This window comes from Bos indicus x Bos taurus, chromosome 17 (genome assembly GCF_003369695.1).
Source record: "Bos indicus x Bos taurus breed Angus x Brahman F1 hybrid chromosome 17, Bos_hybrid_MaternalHap_v2.0, whole genome shotgun sequence".
Classification (NCBI taxonomy): domain Eukaryota; kingdom Metazoa; phylum Chordata; class Mammalia; order Artiodactyla; family Bovidae; genus Bos; species Bos indicus x Bos taurus.
Genome location: NC_040092.1, coordinates 19904849 through 19929508, shown reverse-complemented (window position 1 = coordinate 19929508; position 24660 = coordinate 19904849). Strand labels below are relative to the sequence as shown.

The window sequence follows — 24660 nt, the reverse complement described above, 5'->3', positions numbered from 1 at the left end:
GGGACTAAGAACTCACCTGCATTTTCTCAGTGCAGCTTCCACGTTCCCATCGCTCAAGGCCCTCAAGGTCAGCTCGGCTTCCAGCTGTTGCCTGGACACCTGCAGGGTCAGCGCCTGTCGGTGCAGCTTGGACTCAGTGCTCAGCCTCTGCTCCTCAGTGGCCCGGGGCTCTGCTGGCCTCCAGGGTTTGTGTTTGGCCTGTGCAACTTGGTGAGCTTTAATGTGCTGCTCCCGGAGCTCTGCTACCAGGGAACTCTTGCTGTAATCTTCAAATGAAAGAAAGACCTCAAAGTTCTCCTGCAATAAGGCAAGCGAGACAAAGCCCCATGTCGGTTCAGTTCATCCATGGCTGAACATCACTGGTGTGTCATGAATCTCTTTTCTCCCTTGTAAATTAAGAATTTAAGTCTCTATATTTCAAAAGTAACTTATATAAAGGTTGGGACAGGGGAAAATATCACTTTAACGGAGGGTTTCCTAACTTCAGCACTGCTGAGTATATTTGGCTCAGCAATTCTGTTGTAATTCTAAACCTACAGTAATTCTCAGTAATTCTAAACCTAACCCTGAGCAGAAGGAGAAAGGGGTTAAGTATTAGGTTTGTGCAATTCCACCCTGGCGGCGTGAAGAAGCCAGCTTTGCTGTTTTCTGTAATAACTCCTGGTTGGCTTCTAACTCCAGAACTAGGATTTATTTTTCCAACCCAATAGAAAAAGTCCTCTTGAAGCCCAAGGAAGGGCACCAAGAGGCAGTGGCAGTGAGGGGGACTTTTTTATTTGACACCACACTTTGGAGCAGGGTTTCTCTATCTGCCAGATAATTGTTTCCTGCAGAGGCTGTCTGGGTACAAAAGGTTGTTTAGCAGCATCCTTGGCCTCTCCCCACTACACCTGGCACAAGGAATGCTCCACAAATAGTAGCATAACTAAACACGACTTTGCTTAGATCAAAACTGTTGCTTTAAAAGATCTGCAATTCTCAAATGTAAGAAGAATGTGGAGAAGTTAACTTATCCTGACTCCTGGGTGCTTTACATGAAGACATCTATTGTTTAAAACGGAAGGTCTCAAACTTTAGGGGTGCAGCACCTCTTTATACTCTTAAAAACTATTGAGGGGGGCTTCCCTGGTGGCTCAGTGCTCAAGAATTTGCCTGCCAGTGCAGGAGACAGGTTCGATCCCTGGTTCAGGAAGAACCCACAGGCCGAGGAGCAACTAGGCCCGGGAGCTGCAACTACTGATGTCTGCATGCCCAAGAGCCCAACAATAGAAGCCAGCACCATGAGCAGCCTGAGCACCACTAGAGCGCATCCCTCCTCTCTGAAACTAGAGGAAAGTCTGCACAGCAACCAAGACCCAGCATAACCAAAAACAAAACAGGGCCCTCCCCCAAATTTTAATGAGATATCTATCAATATTTACTGTATTGGAAATTAAACAGAAAAATTTTAAATACATGGGCATATAAAAATGCACATTCTATCAGTCTTTAGAGTGACAATGTTATCACAGCATGAAGCTTCTGAAAACCCCACTACCCTCATGAGAGAATATGGCTGGAAAGAAAAAAATCACTTCTTATTTTTGCTATAAATATAGTTTTAACCTCATGGACTCCCTGAGAGGGTCTCAGAGACCCTTGGGATTCCATGGGCTATTCTTTGAGAAACTGTGGTACAATAAATTGTGATAAGTTATTTCTTCTTCCCATACTTCGAGATAAAACAGTTGAGAGTTACATTTGCCAGTGTATTTACTTCAACCTTTCACAAAGAGATCCTTGTATGTACTCCATTTCCTACTTTTCTGTGAGCCCTGATAGCCTTTCTATTTACAAAGTCTTTTCACATTAGGAAAGACCTGGAGCCAAAATAAAGTTAATTTCAAATTTCACATCTGAAGACAGTTAATCCGTTCAAAGTAAACAGAAATTAATTTTCAAGAAAAAGCAAACTGCCTAGAATGAAACTATATAGAAAAAAAGTAGAGATCATGAAGTAGATAGTCATCTTTTGGACTGGTTTCTACATAAAATTTGCTCTCTTTCACAATATTTTGAAACGCTGTGGTTTCTCAGTTTCCTCCTCTATAAAGGAGAATGGTAATAGTAACCTCTGTGGGGAGCTACTGTGACAATTAGATAGCACATGAGAAGCCCCTGGAATCATGTATAGTACATGGTAAGAACTGAGTAAGTGATGGCTACTGTTAGCCATCATTCAGGGTCATTGGAATTAAATAATCTATACAGATACCTTAAATCAAAATGGTTTTTTAAAAAGGCATAAATGATTGATAGAATATAGTTTAAAAAGAGAGTTGTTATTTAGTCACAAAGTCGTGTCCAACTCTTTGCAACGCCATGGACTGCAGCACGCCAGGCCTCTCTCTCCTCCAATGTCTCCTGGAGTTTACTCAAGTTCATGTCCATTAAGTCAGTGATGTTATCTCATCCTCTGCTCTCTTCTCCTCTTGCTTTCAATTTTTCCCAGCATCAGGGTCTTTTCCAATGAGTCAGCTCTTCGTATCAGGTGGCCAAAGTAATGAAGCTTCAGCCTCAGCATCAGTCCTTCCATTGAATATTCAGGGTTAATTTTCTTTAGGATTGACTGGTCTGATCTCCTTGCAGTCCAAGGGACTATCAAGAGTCTTCTCTAGCATCACAATTCAAAAGCATCGATTCTTTGTCACTCAGCCTTCTTTATGGTCCAGCTCTCACATCTCTACACAACTACTGGAAAAACCATAGCTTTGACCACACAGAGCTTTGTCAGAAAAGTGATGTCTCTGCTTCTTAATACGTTGCCTAGGTTTCCAAGGAGCAACTGTCTTCTAATTTCATGGCCGCAGTCACCATCTGCAGTGATTTTGGAGCCCAAGAAAAGAAAATCTGTCACTGCTTCTGCTTTTCCCCTTTCTGTCTGACATGAAGTGATGGGACCGGATGCCATGACCTTAGTTTTTTAATGTGGAATTTTAAGCCAGCTTTTTCACTCTCCTCTTTCACCTTCATCAAGAGATTCTTTAGTTCCTCTTCGCTTATACACGGGTATTCGGGTCAAGAATCAACAGTTAGAATCTTACATGGAACAACTGACTAGTTCAAAAAAGAGAGAACATTTCTTAAAAAGTTAAAACAAGACAGAATTGCCATATGACTCAGCAATTCCTCTCCCAGGTATATACCCAAAGGAACTGAAGGCAGGAACTTAACAGATATTTGAACATCCATGTGCAATGCAGCATTATTCACAACAGCCCCAATGTGAAAACAAACTGAATGGCCATCAAGAAATAAATAAAAATGTGATAGAGCTGTACAGTGGAATATTATTCAGAGGAAGGAAGGAAGTGCTATACATCCTACAACATGAATGAACCTTGAAAACATTATGCTAAGCAAAAAATGTCAGACACAAAAGGACAAATATTGTATGATTCCACTTTTATGAAATTTCTAGAACAGGCAAATTCATAGAGATAAAAAGTTGATTAGAGGTTACCGGGCGCTGCAGGAAGAGAGGAATGGGGAGTTGTATTGCTGAACAGATGCAAAGTTTCTGCTTGAGGTGATAAAAAGCAGACACCGGTGATGGTTGTACAACACTGTGAGTGGAGTCAACACCACTGAATTGTGTTTTGAAAAATGGTTAAAATGGCCAATTTTACATTGTATGTACTTGACCATGATTTAAACAATCAGTAATGCAGTACATCGAAGAAGTTACTGAATTATACATACACTTCAAATGGATGAGATGTGTGGTATGTGAATTATATCGCATTAAAGCTGCTTCCAAAAAAAACAGACAGTGGTAAAGAATCTACCTGCCCAATGCAGGAGACACAGGTTCAATCCCTGGTTCGGGATTGAAGTGGCAGAGCAACTAATCCTGGGCACCACAACTATTGAGCCTATGATTTATAGTCCAGGAACCACAACTATTGAACCTTTGCACCACAATTACTGAAGAGAGAGTTGGGCTGTGAAGAAGGCTGAGCGCTGAAGAACTGATGCTTTTGAACTGTGGTGTTGGAGAAGACTCTTGAGAGTCCCTTGGAATGCAAGGAGATCCAACCAGTCCATTCTGAAGGAGATCAGCCCTGGGTGTTCTTTGGAAGGAATCATGCTAAAGCTGAAACTCCAGTACTTTGGCCACCTCATGCGAAGGGTTGACTCATTGGAAAAGACTCTGATGCTGGGAGGGATTGGGGGCAAGAGGAGAAGGGGACGACAGAGGATGAGATGGCTGGATGGCATCACTGACTTGATGGACGTGAGTCTCACTGAACTCCGGGAGTTGGTGATGGACAGGGAGGCCTGGCATGCTGGGATTCATGGGGTTGCAAAGAGTCGGACACGACTGAACGACTGATTTGATCTGATGTGCTGCTATCAAGAGAAGCCACCACAGTGAGAAGCCTGAGCACTGCAACTGGAAAGTAGAGAAAAATCCTGCACAGCAAAGAAGACTCAGCATAGCCAAAAGTAAATGAATAAATAAAATTACTTTTTTTAAAAAGAGAAAAGGAAAACCAGTATATCTAAAGTTCCTGAAGGCTACTGCAGAAAATCTTAAGGAGGAACTGATCATTTATGCCAAATGCACTGATTAGCCAGGTAATAATGTTCAACATGGCTTAACTTACCTGTAAGCTAGCAACAGTTTTAAACTGTTTCAAGGTTTCTTCCCATTCATCTTTCTTCTGCAGATTATCTGTAATTCAATTTTTAAAAGTTATAGAAGACATCCAAATTCTGATATTATCAGAATTTTTAAAAGCTAAAATTTTAATTCACTTTGGTTTTCTCAAATCTTCAGTAGTTCTTTTCAGATTCTGATAGAAGACAATTTAAGTAAGCACAAAAAGAAATCTAGGGAGGGAGGTTCAAGAGGGAGGGGACATAAGTAAACCTATGGCTGATTCATGGTGACGTATGGCAGAAACCATACAACATTGTAAAGCAATTGTGCTCCAATTAAAAAAAAAGAAATCTAAGTATTCTCTTTGAAAGTAGAAAAAAGAAGTTTTTTGGTTACATGAGAAATGGCAATTTTTCTGAAATAAAGTCTAGATTTTTTCCCTCCAAGAAAGTTACTTTGGTAATTATTTGTCTGTTCTAGCTTTTCTTGTTGGAAATAGTACATTTATTTTTTCAAAAATTTTGGCCACACCTCAAGGCGGGACCTTAGTTCCCTGACCGGGGATCAAACTCGGGCCCTCTCTCCACGGAAGGTGGAGTCTTAACCACTGGATTGCTGGGAAAGTCCCTTGCTAACTGTTTTAAGTTCAAGGTTAAATGGTTTTTTCCTCAGCCATAATCAAATGATAAGTGAGCAATATGAGTGAACAGTGCAAGGCACCAGAGAAATCTAGCCTGGCGTTAAACAGTCACTGAAGTATACACAAATGATGAGCTACTCTTAGATAATTCTGCTCTTACACTGCTAATCAAAAGAATAAGGCAAGGAAGGCTTTTCCTGAAGAAAAATGTGTGGGATCAAACAAGACAACCAGGGGATTTCATTGGTGGTCCAGTGGCTAAGATTCCACACTCCCAATGCAGGAAGCATGGGTTCAGTCCCTAGTCAGGAAACTAGATCCCACATGCTGCAAAAAGAGCTGGCGCAGTCAAATTAATAAATATTACAAACATGAAAACATACAGTCTGAGCCAAACAAACAAAAAGACATGACCAGAGCCTGTGCACCAGTATGGCAGATGTCACTGATACCTGCTCCTGAAAAGGATCGGTTTTAGAACTATACCAAAGTGAGGGAATAGAAATGGAAATACCTTTCTGACTGTTGCAAAGTATTTTAAGAATGTCTACTGATGTTTTCGCTACAGACAGTCTCCAGGCCTTGTCCTAAAAAGAGAAATGCAAAATGAAGTCCATTTCTTATATCTGCCATTGTATAGGTAGTGCATATATAAACAAATACATAAAAAGCACAGAATCAGAATAAATAATAGAAATGGCTGAACAATTGAGAGGTCTGTGTTATAGGGAGTTGGGCACTCAAGGAAAGGATGATATACGAATACTATATAAGCTAAATATGAAAAATACCAAACGGACTCTCTCATGTATGATTTAGGGATATCACAGAATATGTAAATCTCCCATATCACCTTTCAGTTACACTATAATTAACAAGCATTTGGATTTTGTTTAATAGCTTATACTTATTTGAGAAAACATTGGGATAAAGCTCTCTGGAAAAGTTAAAAAGAACTGAACTTGTTTAGTATAGAAATCAGAAGTCTAAGAAATAATAATTATTCTCAAGACCAAAAAAGAAAAAAAAACTTTCTTTTTTTAAGATAAGAAAAACCAACGAGGGAAAAGCTTTAATTTAAAGAGATGATGTATGTAAAAGGCTTAGTCAGGGTCGGGTTCATATGAAGTACTCAAACATTTTGATCATGGGTTGCAGTTGAAGCTGGTAATTGAGAAGACAGAGTTTTATGTGAGGCACTGCCACTTTCCAAATACTCTTGGGAAAGCCACTAATTTTAAAATTTTAGTTTCTAAACTCAATCAGTAAGGAGCTAACAACAGGGCCTCCTTCACAACGATGTTCACTGCTTTTCTGTGAACAGTAAGAGGATAATAAATTTTAGGTGTTTTAAAAAATCATTTCCCTAAAGGTAAAAGAATGACTGCAGTGGAGACTTCTCTGGTGGTCTATGCTCCCAATGCAGGGGGCTTGGGTTTGACCCCTGGTCGGGGAACTAAATCCCACATGCAGCAACTAAGACCAGGAGCAGCCTCCACCTCTTAAAAAAAAAAAAAAAAAGGCTGCAATGGGAAAAAAAGAAAAAAATTGAAGGGAAGTGAATCACTGAGAATGACTGGGAAGTAAGTATCTCCAAAGGTTTAAAAAACTCAACTCCCCTGGATAAATTAGGTTTTAGGTTCCTTATCTGTCTATCCTGAATTGGCTTTCTGGTAACTGCTAAGTTTCAAGATTCTGTTCTCAGATTAGATATACATTGTTTCTGCGGCTGATGTTACTTGAGAGTAATGATTATGCCCCATGCAATGTAAAACATTGTTTACACTTTAAGGCATTAGGGAAAACTCTATGTCCAACAGGTGCTTCAATTATTCCTTCTGATCTGCAGATCCTAGATTACTCAGTGTGGGCCCAGAGGCACTGCTCCAAGGCAGCCATATTTGTTTTTATTTCTATATGATAAATTTTTGACATAGTAAACAGGAATTTTCATATTAGGCCACTGTAGCAGTGAGAAGGACAAATACTCTTATCTGTGAGTCTGTCTTTTCTATCCTATTGATAAATAGCCATAAAAACTGGATTTATCTTCATTTTATTTAGTCAAAATCTCACCTCATTAGAAGTATCTGGTTCTTCCTGTAAAGCCAGTCGTGCCCATATGATTACTCTTTCTGCAGTTTTCTTAGCTTCAGCAAGAGGCAAAGACCTCAACAGAAGGACACAATCTTCACCCTACAGTCAGAGTTTGAAAGGAAGAAAAAAACAGCTGGTACTGGCAAGGAATGATTTGGATTTACCTCCTAACTTTATTACTTAAAGATGAAATGATATCATTTTGAAAAACAGATTATGATTCCATGGTTTAAAAATCTGAAAATTGTTTCATATGACAGAAAACAAAAAAATTAAAATACTACCCTTTGTAATTCTTGGGTATGCCTAATAGTTTAGGAACTAAAAAGCCTCTTGATGAAAGTGGAGAGTGAAAAAGTTGGCTTAAAGCTCAACATTCAGAAAACTAAGGTCATGGCAACTGGTCCCATTACTTCATGGGAAATAGATGGGGAAACAGTGGAAACAGTGGCAGGCTTTATTTTTTTGGGCTCCAAAATCACTGCAGATGGTGACTGCAGCCATGAAATTAAAAGACGCTTACTCCTTGGAAGGAAAGTTATGACCAACCTAGATAGCATATTCAAAAGCAGAGACATTACTTTGCCAACAAAGGTCCGTCTAGTCAAGGCTATGGTTTTTCCTGTGGTCATTATGGATGTGAGAGTTGGACTGTGAAGAAGGCTGAGCGCCAAAGAATTGATGCTTTTGAACTGTGGTGTTGGAGAAGACTCTTGAGAGTCCCTTGGACTGCAAGGAGATCCAAGCAGTCCATTCTGAAGGAGATCAGCCCTGGGATTTCTTTGGAAGGAATGATGCTAAAGCTGAAACTCCAGTACTTTGGCCACCTCATGGGAAGAGTTGATTCATTGGAAAAGACTCTGATGCTGGGAGGGATTGGGGGCAGGAGGAGAAGGGGACGACAGAGGATGAGATGGCTGGATGGCATCACTGACTCGATGGACGTGAGTCTGAGTGAACTCCGGGAGTTGGTGATGGACAGGGAGGCCTGGCGTGCTGCGATTCATGGGGTCGCAAAGAGTCGGACACGACTGAGCGACTGAACTGAACTGAACTGAATAGTTTTAGAATTATATAAAGACACTTAAAAATACAAAAATAAACCCACATCCTATTCTGGGAACAAAGGGTCCTATAGCATATATAAAACATGAGCTAAATTTTGTTAACTACCAAAGACTATGAAAGCTCTTTGCTTCTGCTGCTGCTGCTGCTGCTAAGTCGCTTCAGTTGTGTCCTACTCTGTGCGACCCCATAGACGGGAGCCCACCAGGCTCCCCCATCTTGGGATTCTCCAGGCAAGAACACTGGAGTGGGTTGCCATTGCCTTCTCCAATGCTTGAAAGTGAAAAGTGAAAGTGAAGTCGCTGGGTCATGTCTGACTCTTCATGACCCCATGGACTGCAGCCTACCAGGCTCCTCCATCCATGGGATGTTCCAGGCAAGAGTACTGGAGTGGGGTGCCATTGCCTTCTCCCATGAAAGCTCTTTAGGTACTCACAAAATACTTTAAAAGAAAAAAAACTATAGATAGAGGCCAATCTAATGCCTAATGTTGGTATAACTTTGCTTTAATGCTTGTCTATTTGTATAATTTGATAGTTAAATCTTTAAAAACTCAAAACAAAGAAACCATATATGGATAAAAGTAAGAATAATATAAAACTTTCACACCTGTTCTCTATCAATCAGGTCAATAATCCTTAGACTGTAGATTTCATCTTTAGGCAACATATATGCTTCAGCCACCTTCAAAGCATCTTCTAAAGCAGATGGGACATCTTGTTTGAGAATGTATCTGACCACCCTCTGAAATAGATATAATTCATATTTCTTTGTTATGAAATCTCACAGAGAACCCAGAAATCATGTTTATGTAATTAAAACAATGAGGCAAAAGCTAAACTGTATGAAGAATTAAAACACAATTTGTATTCTGAATTTAATGACAATCCTTTCACTTTTTTTTGGTTCCCCTTAGCTTTGAGATTTAATTGATAAGTAAAAATTATATATATTTAAAGTACACAAATTATGATGTAATCTGCTTCTTTAGCTCCTTAATTATCTGTTGTCTTTACTGTTTTAATAACCAAACACTCTGTTAACATCTTATCTAACAAAAGGAAAGTAGTGAAGAACCTAGGTATATGAATCTTTAAGAATGTAAAACCCGGTCACATTTCCCGTGGTGTTCTAGAAGTGGAACAAAGGTGTTAAAAGATTCTTCAATTATTGGTCTTACCATTATTTCCTTGTTTAAGAGATTCACCTCCCTTATTCCATAGCCTCGTAAAAGTTTTTTCATCTCCATTAGTTTGTAACTTTCCTGTAACAGCTTGACCCTAAAAGTAAATTTATTGATATTAACATGGACTGTCTCTGTTATGAAATACTAAGAGACACAGTAAAGGACAGAAAAAAATGTTAATTTCAACTCAAAACATAGTTTATCCCACACCAAAAAAGTAGATCAGGAGACTGTAGTCTTACTTGGGATGGTCCATCTCCAGGTGCTGTTTCACCAGCTGCTCCACAGCTGCACTCCAGGGGACCACTGCGGCATACATTATCTTGAGCACAGCATCAAATATGAGCTACAAAGACACACACGCACCAACAGTGACTAGCCCTCGGATTTACGTTTCATGCTAATTAACGATGCTGCCCAATCTACAGCAAGGGCCCTGCATCTGCTGTATGGAAACTTGAGAATACTTCATCTTCTGACAGCAAAACCATGTATTTCTTCCAAAATTCACACATATTAAGTCATTATTTTCTACAGTCTCTGTGTTTAAAAAGGTTTTTTATGATTTTATTCACATTTTACAATAATGACTAAAAACAGTGTGAAGTCAAAATAAAGGCATATGATAAAAATATTAAAAACTGTATGTTTGTAAGACCATAGAAATGCTGGAAATACATGCATTCAAATATCCACGTGGTATTTCTGCAGGTGGGAATGAGAAGACTTTTCACTTTTTATTTTCACGAGAAAAAAGAATCATGGGTGATTGTGATTTTATTTTCTTTTTATTATTTTTTTCATATTATATAAATTCTTTCTAACAAATATGTATTGCTTTTTCTTGGTTTTGCTTTTTAATATTTATTTTTTTCAAACTTTAAGCTTTTGTTCTGTACTGGGGAATATAGCCAACTAACAATGTTGTGGCAGTTTCAGGTGAACAGCGAAAAATATCTGCTGCTTTTGTGACCAGAAAAAAGAAACTTTTAAGAAAGGATGCAATGCTCAAAAAAAACCCTATATGATCACTATTCACTTACATCTGTGTCAGATAAACATCCTATTACTGCCATGGCTTTTGCTTCCCAGGCTGTATCAAAGAGTGAGGTGAACTTTGAGCTACATCTCTTCAGTAAATCCTAAAATGAGACAAACATTTTGTTTAAATTTAAAACTCACTAGAAAACAAAGAAACAAAACCAACCCACACACACATAAATAAATACAGATAAACAGCTTTTATGGATATTTAAAAAACCAAAAACTTGTACTTAGCTATGAATGATGAACTACGGTCAACAGTGCAAAATTGCCAAAACCTTGGTCTTCACTTTTACATGGCGCAGAAAACTTTGTTCACACTTCTGTTATTTCACAACAGCCATTTGCAGAAAGTCCTAATATTATCCCATTGTGTCGAGGTTACCAGCCAATGAGTAGCAGAGTTAACTCACATTCTTAACAACAATATGCTGCACAAATCCTAATGTTAAGTATCCACATTCCTCAAAGAGTTAAACATTCAATACAACGACACACTGCACGGATCCAGGAAAAAAGAAGTTACCTCTATGTACAAAAGCAGAAGTTCCTCCTCCTGTAAGTCATGTTCATGCATGTAAACTCTTATGAATTTCTGGAAGATGGAAGGAATAAGCTCGGGGGCCAGCACTTTATCAAACATTCGGAATACAATGGTGGTTGTATCCTCCTGGATATCAAAATAAAGATGGCATAAATGCAAACTCTAGTCATGTTGACTGTGGTAAAATAATTCTGATAAATCTAGACTTTTACCTACCTTCTCAAAATCAGAGAGGGCTAATTTGCAGTTGTATTTCCTATGCAGTGTGATTAACTCTCGAAGGTTATTTACCAAAGTCCTTAACTGACATACTTCCTCCATGTTTTGATTATCCTTGTAAAACAAAAATGTTGAAGTTGTTACGGATATGAAATAAAAGTATGAGGGAAAGACAAATAACTTATGCCTTTAAATTTTGTATAAGTCTAACTAAAATTAACTAGTACAAATTAACAGATCAGAATCCAATAGAAATCTGAAATTTTTCTTTCTTAAAAAAAAATAGAAAAAACTATTAATACAGTGTAATATTTTTTCAGAACCCCAAATATACTTAGGTACACAAACATCATTTAGATGGTCCTCAATGTTCTGATCATATAGATGTAAAGCTATAGATTAAAACCAGATATAAAGCTATGACATTTCCTAAAGCTATATACAAGAAACAGAATTTTCAATTGATAAAAGGCAATTAGGGAAAAGAAAAAGAGGAAAAGCTCTCTTGTGGAAAAAACATATAATGATCAATATACTTTATAGATTATAACATAAAGATTATATGATATCAATATACTGCTTGCAACCTACAGAAAAAATTTTTATTTTATTCTTAATAGTATATGCTATGCTAAGTCGCTTCAGTCGTGTCCAACTGTGCAACCCCATAGACGGCAGCCCACCAGGCTCCCCCGTCCCTGGGATTCTCCAGGCAAGAACACTGGAGTGGGTTGCCATTTCCTTCTCCAAAAAAACTAATCCTAATGCATTATTAAGTTTTGCCCTTTTAAAGGACTATGAAATGCTACTAATGCATAAAATCCCAATTAGACTACTTAGGAGTATGTTTATATATTGTTTCCCTTTGGTTCAATAAAGAAAAACAATGCATTAGAACAGGTTGAAGTTGTGACAGAAACATTAGGATTTTCCTTTTTGTGGATTGTAAATGTACACAACAAAAGAACACACAGAAAGAAAATGTAATAGGCACATATGTCTAACTACAGAGATAAACTTTTTAATATAAATTAAATACTTTTGAACTGGGCTTCCCTGGAGGCTCAGATGGTAAAGAATCAAATGTTTTATTACTAAAAATTTCTTTTTTGTATCATACCAAGGAACTCCAACTCCAAGAGGATGCCAATCCCAACTCATTTTCTGCTGTAAAAAATACCTCTGCCAGTTGAAGCCCATTTTCTGGCCAGTTTGCCTTTAAAAAAATATTAGAGACCATTAAAAATAATGTTTTTATTTTCAAAACAAAATGGGGAGTACTTGAAATGTCTCTTTACTACTAAGTATACTGGTATTACCTTATCAGTTAATTCAAGGTTCCTGGCTGCTTGCTCCAACCATTTTGCAAGAATTTTCTGAAATAGATACATCATATAAAGTACAAATAGATAATCACTGAAATAATTTAAAACCTCCATGATAATCTTTCAAAAGAGATACTAAAATGAACTACCTGGTGTTAGCATGACTTAATCTTTAACCATATAAAGTAAAAAATAAAATTGAATCATCCAGAGTGGAAACACTGACAGCAACTTACCTGTCCTTCAGGTACAGTCTTTCTCACAAATGGGATCACATCATTTTTAAGCCATGGACAAAGCTTTTGCAGAGAGATTGGTGTAGAAATTGAGTTGAGCAAGTTCTCAAGCATTTTCACATCAAATCTGCTTTCAAAGTTTGCCTAAATCATAGAGTGAGAAACTAAGATTTATCTGATAAATTTAAACTGAGAGCCTCCCAAGAGGGAAAGACTTATTAGGAAGTCATCTCAAGAAATATTTTACTGATTTAATTGACCCTTAAAGCAAATGATTCATGTTGGTAGCCAAATTCCATGAAACCTCACGGCAGTGAGTACGAGTTAATAAATCGAGGCAGAGGAACTGGCAGAGATGCCTTTCTAAGGAAAACTTAACTGAAGGTGACAGCATAAGCCCTAACAAGCATGTGTCTTTAACAGCCTCACACCCAGATCCTGCTCTTCAGACCTAATATCCTATATCATTATTCAGGTGATTTAGAGCAGCAACTGTAACAGGCAACCCTTTACCACTATCTGAGCTGCAATATGACTACCTTCCCCACCATTAACAAAGAAGGTGTGAATAAACTGTGGCAATAAACTGTTTAATAGAATGTTACCTCTTGAGCTAAGTTTAGGACCCAACTAGACTCTGAGTAATGAGACAACGTAAGTTCCTATTTTATCATCATATTTCCTCTGAGTTAATATCATCAGAGAACGGTTTTCTCTATTTTATCAAACAGTCTGAAAACGCCTCATTGCCCAGTCATTCCTCCCACCTCATTTGTTTCCAACACTGATTCAATAACATCTCTAGGGAACTATAAAGCCATTCAGAAAAAAATGCAAAAGAAATTACCCGATGTCTCAGCCAGAGGTACTGTGCACAAACAAGGTTTCCTTCTCTTAGCTGTAAAAAAATATCCTTAAGGTCATCTTCATTATTCAGAAATTCAATCCAAGAACTACCACTGCAAAGTCAAAAAGAGGAAAGAAGCTAATAGTTTAAAAATATATATTAAAGTTATACAAGTGGATATCATTATGCATTTTAACTAGTTTTTTTCCTCAGAGTTAAAAAAAAATACCAAAGATTATACAATTAGTCTCCTTCTTATCCAGACCTATAGAATTCCTGTATTTCCCTCCCCAGAAGGCACAGCTCTTCTTATAGACCCTTTCTGAAATAATCACTACATATTCAAGCAACCATTTTAAATTTTAAATGAATGATTTCAATGAATTTTTAATATATACTGTTTATACTTGAAAAAATTCATTTAATATTATTTTGGCACTTGTACCAAATGAGCAAATATAGTTATTATTCTTTTTAAGGACTACATATGATTCCATGGCATGGATTTACTATAATCTAACTAGACCCCCCACAGGTGAACCTTAGGGTTATTTCCAGTCTTTTGCTATAATCAATAATGCTGTAGTGACTACCCAGTCTTAATTAAAGCTCAGAAATACAAGATGAATACTTCCTTAAAATGACAAAAAGACAATACTCTACAAGCCTGTGTCATGATTAAATAAGACAAAATAAGCATTTTCACTAACATCAGGACTAACAGAAGGATGTCTGTTTACCACCATTATTTAATAATGTCCTACAAGTATCAGTCAATGAAACTGGGCAAGAAATGAAAAAATGAAGCAAAATTATCATTATTTGCATATATAATAATATACTTGGAAAAAGCAAGATTAACTGAAATATTACTATAAGCAAAAAAAAAAAAGGAGTTCAATAAGGTAACTGATTTAAAAGTAATTTTAAAAAAACAATAGCTTCTATATTCTTTTGAGAATATGATACAGTTCCATTTATAATAGTAGGAAGAAAGAACAAAATTCACATAAAGTATACAAAATCTACATGAAGACAACTGAGTAGCTACCACTCAGGAATATAAGAAAAGAATAGAATGAGTAGGAAGACATGTGCGTGTGGGCTCAGTTGCTAAGCTGTGTCCGACTCTTGTGATCCCATGGACTGCAGCCCACCAGGCTCCTCTCTCCATGGGATTACCCAGGCAAGAATACTGGAGTGGGTTGCCATTTCCTCCTCCAAGGAAGACACATACTGTCGTTAAATATCAAGATTTGATATTGCAGATAGTGGTTCTCCCCAAATTGATCTTAGGTTCAGCACATTCCCATTTAAAAAATAATAAAAAATCCAACAAAAATAAGATTTTTAAAAAACTGAATAAGCTGATTCTGACTCTTTCATACAGAAAAGAGTAATCCCCCAAATTCTGGAAAATAAGCATAATGAGACTAGTCTATCAGTTAATAGGACACTTTAAAGCTACATTAATTAAAACTATTGGATACTGGTGAATGAATAGAGATGAGATCAAGTGAACACAATTATATTCCAGAAACTTAAACACACATGAGAATTTTAATATGTAATTAAGGTAACATTTTCAGTTAGCACTGAAAAGGTGGAATGTTTAATGATAGTACTGGAATAACTGAAGAGCCACAAGGAAAAAAATAAAGCTTCCTTCATTGTTAGTTTATCACGATAAATAAACTTATGTTTGAAGTAGCTATACTGCATATTTATAAATGCTTTCTTGGTGCACGTTAGTATATCTAATAGAATTAATTTCCAGAAATGAATTGCTAAGGCCAAAGGTACGTGCCTTTAAATCTGCCTTCCAAACGTTTCAAACCCAATGGATGATGTCAGTTCAGTCGCTCAGTCACGTCTGACTCTTTGCAACCCCATGGACTGTAGCACGCCAGGCTTCCCTATCCATCACCAACTCCCATAGCTTGCTCAAACTCATGTCCGTCGAGTCAGTGATGCCATCCAACCGTCTCATCTTCTGCCATCTTCCTTCTCCTCCTGCCTTCAGTCTTTCCCAGCAACAGGGTCTTTTTCAATGAGTCAGTTCTTCACATTAGATGGCCAAAGTACTGGAGTTTCAGCTTCAGCATCAGTCTTTCCAGTGAATACTCAGGACTGATTTCCTTTAGGATTGACTGGTTTGATCTCCCTGCAGCCCAAGGGACTCTCAAGAGTCTTCAACAACAACACAATTCAAAAGCATCAATTCTTCGGCACTCAGCTTTCTTTATAGTCTAGCTCTCACATCTATACATGACTACTGGAAAAACCTTAGCTTTAATTGGACGGACCTTTGTCAGAAAAGTAATGTCTCTGCTTTTTAATATGCTGTCTAGGTTGGTCATAGCTTTTCTTCCAAGGAGCAAGCGTCTTTTAATTTCATGGCTACAGTGATTTTGGAGCTCCCAAAAAATAGTCTCTGTTACCATTGTTTCCCCATCTATTTTCCATGAAGTGATGGGACCGGATGCCATGATCTTAGTTTTATCAATGTTGAGTTTTAGGCCAATTTTTTCACTCAACTCTTTCACTTTCATCAAGAGGCTCTTCAGTTCTTCTTCACTTTCTGCCATAAGAGTGGTGTCATCTGCACATCTGAGGTTATTGATGTTTCTCCCAGCAATCTTGATTCCAGCTTGTGCTTCATCCAGCCCAGCATTTCACATGATGTACTCTGCACATAAGTTAAATAAGCAGGGTAACAATATACAGCCTTGAGGACGCCTTTCCCAATTTGAAACCAGTCTGTTGTTCCATGTCTGGTTCTAACTGTTGCTTCTTGACCTGCATACGGATTTCTCAGGAGGCAGGTAAGGTGGTCTGCCTTACCTGGATGAGGTAGGAAGTGCCTAAAGTTTAGCAGGGAGGATAACATTTTCCATCATTCACTCCCTAGAAACACAAATTCATACAAAGCATTGCTGTATCTTTTATGACAGTCCAAATGTACACACCTGAATTTTTCTGGTCCAAATGCTCCATAAAAAGTAGTCAATTTTGCATGAGCCCTTAGTACCTAAAAATAAACCCAACAGTCTGAATATTGTGTGCAGTAACATTAAAATAAAAAACACCCAAAATTAGGCATTGTTTTAGAAATCTTGTGCATATTTTCCTTTTATCCTGCATTACAGGTCAATACCCCTAAATATGACTGCCTTTATTTAACACAAAACATAAAACTTGGACTGATGGAAACATTTCCAGTCACAGTCATTGCAATAAAACTGCAAAGAGGAAGGTATTTGTATATGAACTGTGCCTTTAAATCTGCCTTCCAAATGTTTCAATCCCAATGGATGATGTAGGAAGTGCCTAAAGCTTAGCAGGGAAAGTGTCTTTCAAAATCAATTAGTTTTCCCACTGATTTATAAATATGACCTTCTGGTAAAACCTAGCTGGATTATACTAAACATTTACTTTAAGATAAGAGTTAAAAATTATATAGATGGTCCCTGACATGCAATGGTTCAACTTAAGATTTTTTGACTTTATGATGGTGGAAAACCAATATGCATTCAATAGAAACCACACTTCAAATTTGGATCTCTTCCTGTGTTAATGACAATATACAAGACAATACTTTCTTATGCTGGGAAGAATTAAGAAGCTGTAGCTCCCCTTCAGCCTCATAATCCCAAACAACTGATACCCTTTCAACCATTTTGTGTTTTCACTTTCAGTACAGTATTCAATAAATTACATGAGCTATTTGACACTTTATTACAAAGTAGGCCTTAAGTCAGATGATTTTGCTCAACTCTAGCTAATGTAAGTCTCTGAGCACATTTAACGTAGGCGAAGCCAAACTACGATGTTCAGTTGGTTGGGTGTATTATACGTACTTTTCTTTATTTGCATGCGGCATGCAGGATCTTAGTTCCCCGAGCAGGGATGGAAGCTGTGCCCCCTGCATTGGGAGCACGGAGTCTTAACCACTGGACTGCCAGGAAAGTCCCTTAAATGTATTTTTCACTTATAATATTTTCAGCTTAATGATGGGTTGGTCAGGACATAACCCCATCATAAGTCTAAGAAGATCTGTATGTACATGTACACACACATATATTTTTTGACACCATCGTAACTATCATAATTTATAATTATTTGAGGTAGCAATCACTAAAAAAATACCTAAGAGGAAATATTTCATTTGATTTCAAAATAACCCTTAAGTACTATTATTAATCCCATTTTGCAATAAGGAAAAATGTATTAAAGTAACTTGCTCTTGAAAAAGTACAGACCTATCTTGAATTCAAAAGCATATTCTATTAGTACATTCATCCCCAAATTAACCTATAAATCTAATGCAATTACCTCTTTTAAGCCATCAGAATAGACAAGAACAGTTTTATCTTCTTTCTTCAAAAGCTAAGATGAATAAGAAACATAGTTAGAATATTGGCTATGTCAGGTTCTCCATTCTGTGAATTAAAGTAAAAAAATCATTTTTAAAAATTAAATTGCACTGAACTGAGATGAATAAAGAAATTATATATCTTAAAAATAATGCATTGCATGAAAACAGCTCACATTTTGCCCATATTACACCTTGATTTTAAGGAATTTAACTAGCAACAGTATTCAGTCAAAGATCAGTGAGAAGAACAATCTATAGCAAAAAATGGCATCACTTGGAAAAAATATGTATATTAAAAATGCACTTTAAAAACTGATATAAAAACAATTCAGCTTTCTGGAAATTATTTATTTTGTATAAGACAAACTAACATGAACAAACATTAGAAAAACTTACCCTGGTTTTGGCATAATTTAGCATTTCATGGGTGGTTTCATAGGTTATCCACTGAGCCTCCAAGCAGTAATTCATCACAAACTCATCATCCTGTTGCATGAATGCCAGACATGGTAAGGCAACACAATGCAGATCAGTCCATCAATCTGAATATTCCAGTATACAACAGGGAAAACATACCTGGATTTTATGTAGATTTTCCTTGGCTTCATTTACAAGTTTTTGCCATTTAGTCTGCTCACTGGTGTCCAGAGAACTCAAAGCTAGTTTCTCCAATATATCATTTGATTTTACTTTGTAAACAAGCTGTAATATAAACATGCCACATCAAGAAGTCTGAAGCAAAATAACACTTGTTGATGAAACCTTATGCTGTATACTAAAAAAAGAAAAAAGTGAGTATTCATGCAGTTCAAGAATAAGCATTGCGACTTTCCTGGTGGTCCAGTGGGTAAGACTCCGTGCTCCTAATGCAGGGGGCCTGGGTTCAATCCCTGGTCAGGGAACTAGATTCCACATACTGCAACTAAAGATCCCAAATGCCAAAACTAAGACCTGGTATAGCCAAGTAAATAAATAAAAATAAATATTAAAAAAAAAAAAAAAGCATTAAAGAAGGTAACACTTAGATAACTGAAAGGTAATCCAGATTGCAAAGTTACATAAATCATTTCTACTGAGTCCTCACTAGATGTGACCAGTAGTGTACTAAGAGCTTTATGTGAATTATCTCAGTGAATTCTCATAAAAACCTAAGTAAGCATTTGAACCTCATCATAATCCTATGGGTAAATACTAAGATCCCTATTGTATGGCTGAGAAAACTTAACTTGGGACTTCCCAAGTGCTCCGGTGGTTAAGAATTCACCTTCCAATGCAGGGGACTCAAGTTCAATGCCTGGTCAGGGAACTAAGATCCCTATGCCATGAGGCAACTAAGCCTTCACGGCACAACTAGAGAAGCCCATGAGCCACAGCTACTGAGCCTGCACACTCCAGAGCCTGTGCTCTACAAGCAGCCCCCATGTGCTGCAACTAGAGAAAACCAGCATGCTGCAGTGAAGACCCAGCACACCCAAAAGTAAATAAACAAACAGAACAAAAATTTCAAAACCCCTTCCAAAAAGCCTGAAACTCAAGAGAAGGTCTGAAATTATGCTGTCCAGAAGTTAATTGAGGGACTTCCCTGGTGATCTAGTGGCTAAGATTCGGTGCTGACAATGAAGGGGGCCGAGGTTTGATCCTGATCAAAGATCTAGATCCCAGATGCCACAACTAAGACTTCGCACACTGCAACCAAAGATCCCACATACTGCAACTAAAGACTGAAGACCCCGTGTGCTGCAACTACGATCCAGCACAGCCAAATTAATTAATTAAAAAAAATTTTTTTAATAAATGGAGCTCGTTTTTAGAAGATGACCACACAATTATGTTTCATGTCTAGTTTTCCATCAAAGGTTCTTTAGCTGCTAGATACAACTTGAATATAGACAAAGCCAAATTTTCAGGTTTCTTTTTTCTTTTAATTTTATTTAATTATCTTTTAGCCATGTGGCATGTGGTATCTGTTTCCCGACCAGGGATCAAACTAGAGCCTCCTGCTTTGAAAGCATGGAGTCTTAATCACTGGACTGCCAGGGAAGTACTTCAGGTTCCTTTCTTATAAACAAAATACCAATTTTAACGTGGGCTTTCTGGTTCCGAAAACTAAAAATGATATGTATACATGATGTACATATGAACACATGTACACCCATTTTTTTTATTAAAAGAGAAAAATAAAATAAAAAAGATATAAAAGAGTAGTTTCTCTAGTTCTGTGTCTCCAGTACCTGAAAACACCTTTCACTGGTTTTGATTTTTTGCTCTATTTACCTTTTTAAAAATTAGAAACTCTCAGATGTTTAACAAGATAATAATATAACAAATATTTGTATATCTATCACTCAAATAAAAAAAAATAAAGCACATTACTTGCAGGGTTAATAGTCAGCCGCCTGTTGCTCTGGCTAAGCCATGAGAAAATAGCCATGGGAAAAGAATAAAAGCAAAATATAGCAATACAGCATCACCCAAATAAAAGTACATCGGGTTGATCAGTTGGGGTTGTCACACCCTGCTAAGCTAAGGAAAAACATAGTGTGGACCTTGGAGTGCCGGGTCAGCGCAAGCTCAGAACACTGCTTGTACACACACTAAGATGTTTTCCCAAGGCATATTCAGGTCTATGACCTCCAGCTAGGTGATAGCCCTTGCACAAGAAAATAACAAAGATAGTTTAAAGTAATCAATAAAATGGGAGACATGACCAGGGACACAGAAGGCGGACTTCATGGTAACATAAAATACTTTCTGCTTGCCAAAACACTAAATAAAAGTGATGTGGCTCCAAGGAACAGGGCTCTTGACCCAAGAGGTCTTCAGTCTCCCAGTCCCATCTTTAAGACTTTAATTCTGTCTCTAGTTTCTTTTTCCCAAACTGTGCATTGACCACTTTCGATTCCCTACCTGCTGTGCTGGCCGCAGCAATTACTAATATAGTTTAAGATCCCATTCTCTTCTTCCAAACATGTCATCCTCCTTCCCTGAACTAGAAGTATCTGTTATCTTAATTTTGGTGCTTTTTATCCCATTAACTTACTTACTTCTTTACTCATATACACTTTTAAACAATAAATGGAATTAATTCTTTTGTGTGTTTTAAAATGCTATATTTAAAAACGTTTTAATTATTGGAGTATAGGTGATTAACAATGTGATAATTTCAGGTGTACAGCAAAATGATTCAGTTATACATATGCACTGCATCTACTCTTTTTCAAGTTCTTTTCCCATTTAGGTTGTTATGTAATATAAAAGGCTACATTTTTCCATTCCCTTTTTTAAAATTTGATTACGCCAGGTCTTTGTGGCACACGGGATCTTTAGCTACAGCACACAAGCTCTCAGTTGCAGCACGTGGGGATCTGGTTCCCTAACCACAATCAAACCCCGGCCCCTGCATTGGGATTACTGGAGTCCTAGCCACTGGATCAGTGGGGAAGTCCCCAATATGCTACATTTTTTAAACAACAAACACGTGGATATTCACCACCCACAAAGGAAATATTAGTTCTTCACTACCACTAGGCTCCCTCCTTCATTACTTACCACGACTTTTCAGGGGCTATCAATGAATTCCTAATCACCAAATTCAACAACTTTCAGTTTTTATGCTTGATTTTATCGGTAATATTTGCAACTGCTGATCACTCTCCACTCAACTTTTTGTCTTCTGGCCACGTCTCATGGCTTATGGGACCGTAGTTCCCCAACCAAGGATTGAACCTAGGCCCTCAGCAGTGAAAGCAAGAAGCCCTAACCACTGGACTGCCAGGGATTCTCCTCCCTAAACTTCAAAGTTTCTTCTTCCTTGGCTTCTTCAATTGCACATTTGTGTGGGTTTCTTCCCAAATGTGTTCATCGCCCTTCTTCCTCTATGTCCCATGTGGTGGTGCCCTGTACCTCATACTCAGATCTCTTCTGACTCTCCACATTCTCCTTGAGAGGTCTGAGCCATTCCCCTGTGTTATCCACCTCCAGATTCAGCTCAGATCACTCTCCAGGTTCCTATCAGAGAGCCTCATTTTATAAGATCCCTTACATGCAATGTTTTTTTAAACATAATTTTATTTATTTATTTATATTTTTTGGCTGTGCTAGGTCTTTGTTGCTGTGAGGGCTTTTCTCTAGTTGCGGTGAGTGGGGGCTACTCTGCATGGAACTGCAGTGGATTCTCTTGTTGGGGAGTGTGGGCCTTAGGGCACACAAGGCTTCAGTAGTTGCGGCTCCCCGGTTCCAGAGCACAGGCTCCATAGTTGTGGCACACGGGCTTAGGTGCATGTGGGATCTTCCCGGACCAGGGATTGAACCCATATCTCCTGCATTGGCAGTCAGATTCTTTACCACTGAGCCACTAGGGAAGTCACACATGCAATGTTCATAGGCAGAACCCTTTATATGTTATCCCTAACTCTTCCACAACACTCTTCATTTTAAGTCATATCATCACATTCCAACTAGTGTACTGAGCAGAGTCCTGCAAGTCCCTTCCCAACATTATCACCCTGTTTGATCACTGAGCCCCACTGCTTCTACCTTCTACACACCTCTCTTGGCCTTCCCTCCTGTATGTCTCTACCTCGCTGCACTGGCTCAGTCTTCCAACTGAGATACGGGTTCAATCCCATTATCAATTTCCCCTCTTTATACAGTGAAATTCTTAGTAGCTCCCTATCACCTGCAGAACAAAACCTAAATCCTCTGCAGTGCACACAAAGCCCTCTAGGCTCTGACCTTCTTCTCCATCATCTCCTTTTCTTTCTATGCACAATGAACCTATATGCTAGTCCTGACTAATTACTAGGAGTTTCTGGAAACCATAAGACTCCCTCACTTTCTTTCTTTTTAATATCTGTGTGAATTTCTTCTTAATAAGGGATGAATTTTTCTTTTTTAAGTTTTCACGGAACTTGTTACAATGTTGTTTCTGCTCCATGCTTTGGTGTTCCAGCCTCTAGGCATGAGGGATCCTAGCTCCCTGACTAGGAATCAAACCTGCAACCCCACCTGTTTTGGTTGGTGAAGCCCCAGCCACTGGTTTGCCAGGAAAGTCCCATCCCTCACTTTCTTCATGTGTCCTAATACTTAGAATTCCCTTCCTCTCCCAGGACTATCAGGAATATCTTCAAGATAAGACATAAAATTACCTCCTCCAGGAAGTCTTTCCACCCTACTTAAAAGTTCAGTATCTCCTTTGAATCCCTTACTCTATTTGGTCATATCTTAATTACAGGTCTGATCACACTAAATCTCAATCATGTTTTACCTGTTTGTCTCCTCAGCCGCTAGTACATGAAGAAATGCTTTCAATACATGAATGAATACATGAATAATTACCTCAACATCTAGTCCAAACTGAATGGCAAAGCTCTCAGCTTCAGCAAATCTGTGTTTGTGAAGTAACCGACTCAATCTGAAAAATTGAAAAGAAATTTCAGTAAAATTTTTATTAATCAGAGAAGTCAAGTCTTTCATTAAGGTAAGGCTTAGAAAAAAAGAAGTTACCTGTTTTCTGGTAAAGCCTCTGTAAGACATCTGAGTGCTAAAACGGAGACTGAGTCTTCAGACAAACTGAAAAAAACATTTTAATATTGACATTTGTCATTTAATATTAGTAAATAAGTTTTAACTATGCTGTTATTTAATGATGCATCTGATAAACAAAATGTGACCTACCTTGGATCATTTTTGAAAATTCCTTCCAGAAGGTATATGGTATCCTACAAGAGTAAAAACATGTTTAAAATTGAGAAATGCTATCAATTCACTTTATAGTTACTACAGTAACAACTGGTTTAGGCAGAAATTATCCATCAATGGATTCTAAAATTACCGGGAAAAACTGTTGAAGAAAAGAATATTCCCACAGTCTCAAAATAGTACCACAGAAATCACTTACTAATTATCAGGGGGAACGTATACCTTTACAAGGAAGAAATCTGGTAGATCTGCTTTAACCAAGTGATCAAATTTAACAGCACCAATAACAAGATGAGTAAACTTGAGTCCCTTAACGTGATCCAGTCAGGACACAACATCACCTATGCAGGATCCTGGCCAGAAAAGCTTAGCACAAATCTAATCATGACGAGGCTGACAGATCCAAATGGAGGAACATTCAACCATTCTACTAGTACTCAAGAAAATGTGTCGGAAAAGACCAAAATAAGACTAGGGAAGTTTTAGAGATTAAAGTAAACCACCATGTGACCACAACAACAAAATTCAATTTGTGATGCTTGACTGAATCCTAGGTCAGGAAAAAAAAAAGTTCTCAAGTAATTGGCACTATTGGTAAAATTTGAATTTGGATGGCATATTTCACAATAATATTGCATTAATGTTAAATGTTGTGAGTGTGATGACTATGTTTTAGAAGAATGGCTTGACTCTTTAGGAGATACCTGCTGAAATTAGAGATGAGAGGTTATGAT

The 24660-nt window shown here is 37.8% G+C and overlaps 1 protein-coding gene across 3 annotated transcripts in view; it reads right to left on the bottom strand.

Annotated features, from left to right (window-relative positions):
- Positions 1-24660, bottom strand: part of KNTC1 (kinetochore associated 1) — a 70504-nt gene that overhangs the window by 30802 nt on the left and 15042 nt on the right. For all 3 annotated transcript variants that reach the window (XM_027566906.1, XM_027566907.1, XM_027566908.1), the window contains exons 14-34: positions 23903-23946; positions 23732-23797; positions 23564-23639; positions 18803-18928; positions 18623-18712; positions 18184-18237; positions 16818-16879; positions 13849-13960; positions 13002-13145; positions 12760-12816; positions 12561-12656; positions 11438-11554; positions 11204-11347; positions 10677-10775; positions 9876-9979; positions 9628-9727; positions 9057-9191; positions 7362-7481; positions 5800-5872; positions 4650-4717; positions 17-297 (exon numbers count right to left, since the gene is read on the bottom strand). In XM_027566906.1, the coding sequence (XP_027422707.1) occupies positions 17-297; positions 4650-4717; positions 5800-5872; positions 7362-7481; positions 9057-9191; positions 9628-9727; positions 9876-9979; positions 10677-10775; positions 11204-11347; positions 11438-11554; positions 12561-12656; positions 12760-12816; positions 13002-13145; positions 13849-13960; positions 16818-16879; positions 18184-18237; positions 18623-18712; positions 18803-18928; positions 23564-23639; positions 23732-23797; positions 23903-23946 (2168 nt within the window). The remainder of the gene's footprint in view (positions 1-16; positions 298-4649; positions 4718-5799; positions 5873-7361; positions 7482-9056; positions 9192-9627; positions 9728-9875; positions 9980-10676; positions 10776-11203; positions 11348-11437; positions 11555-12560; positions 12657-12759; positions 12817-13001; positions 13146-13848; positions 13961-16817; positions 16880-18183; positions 18238-18622; positions 18713-18802; positions 18929-23563; positions 23640-23731; positions 23798-23902; positions 23947-24660) is intronic.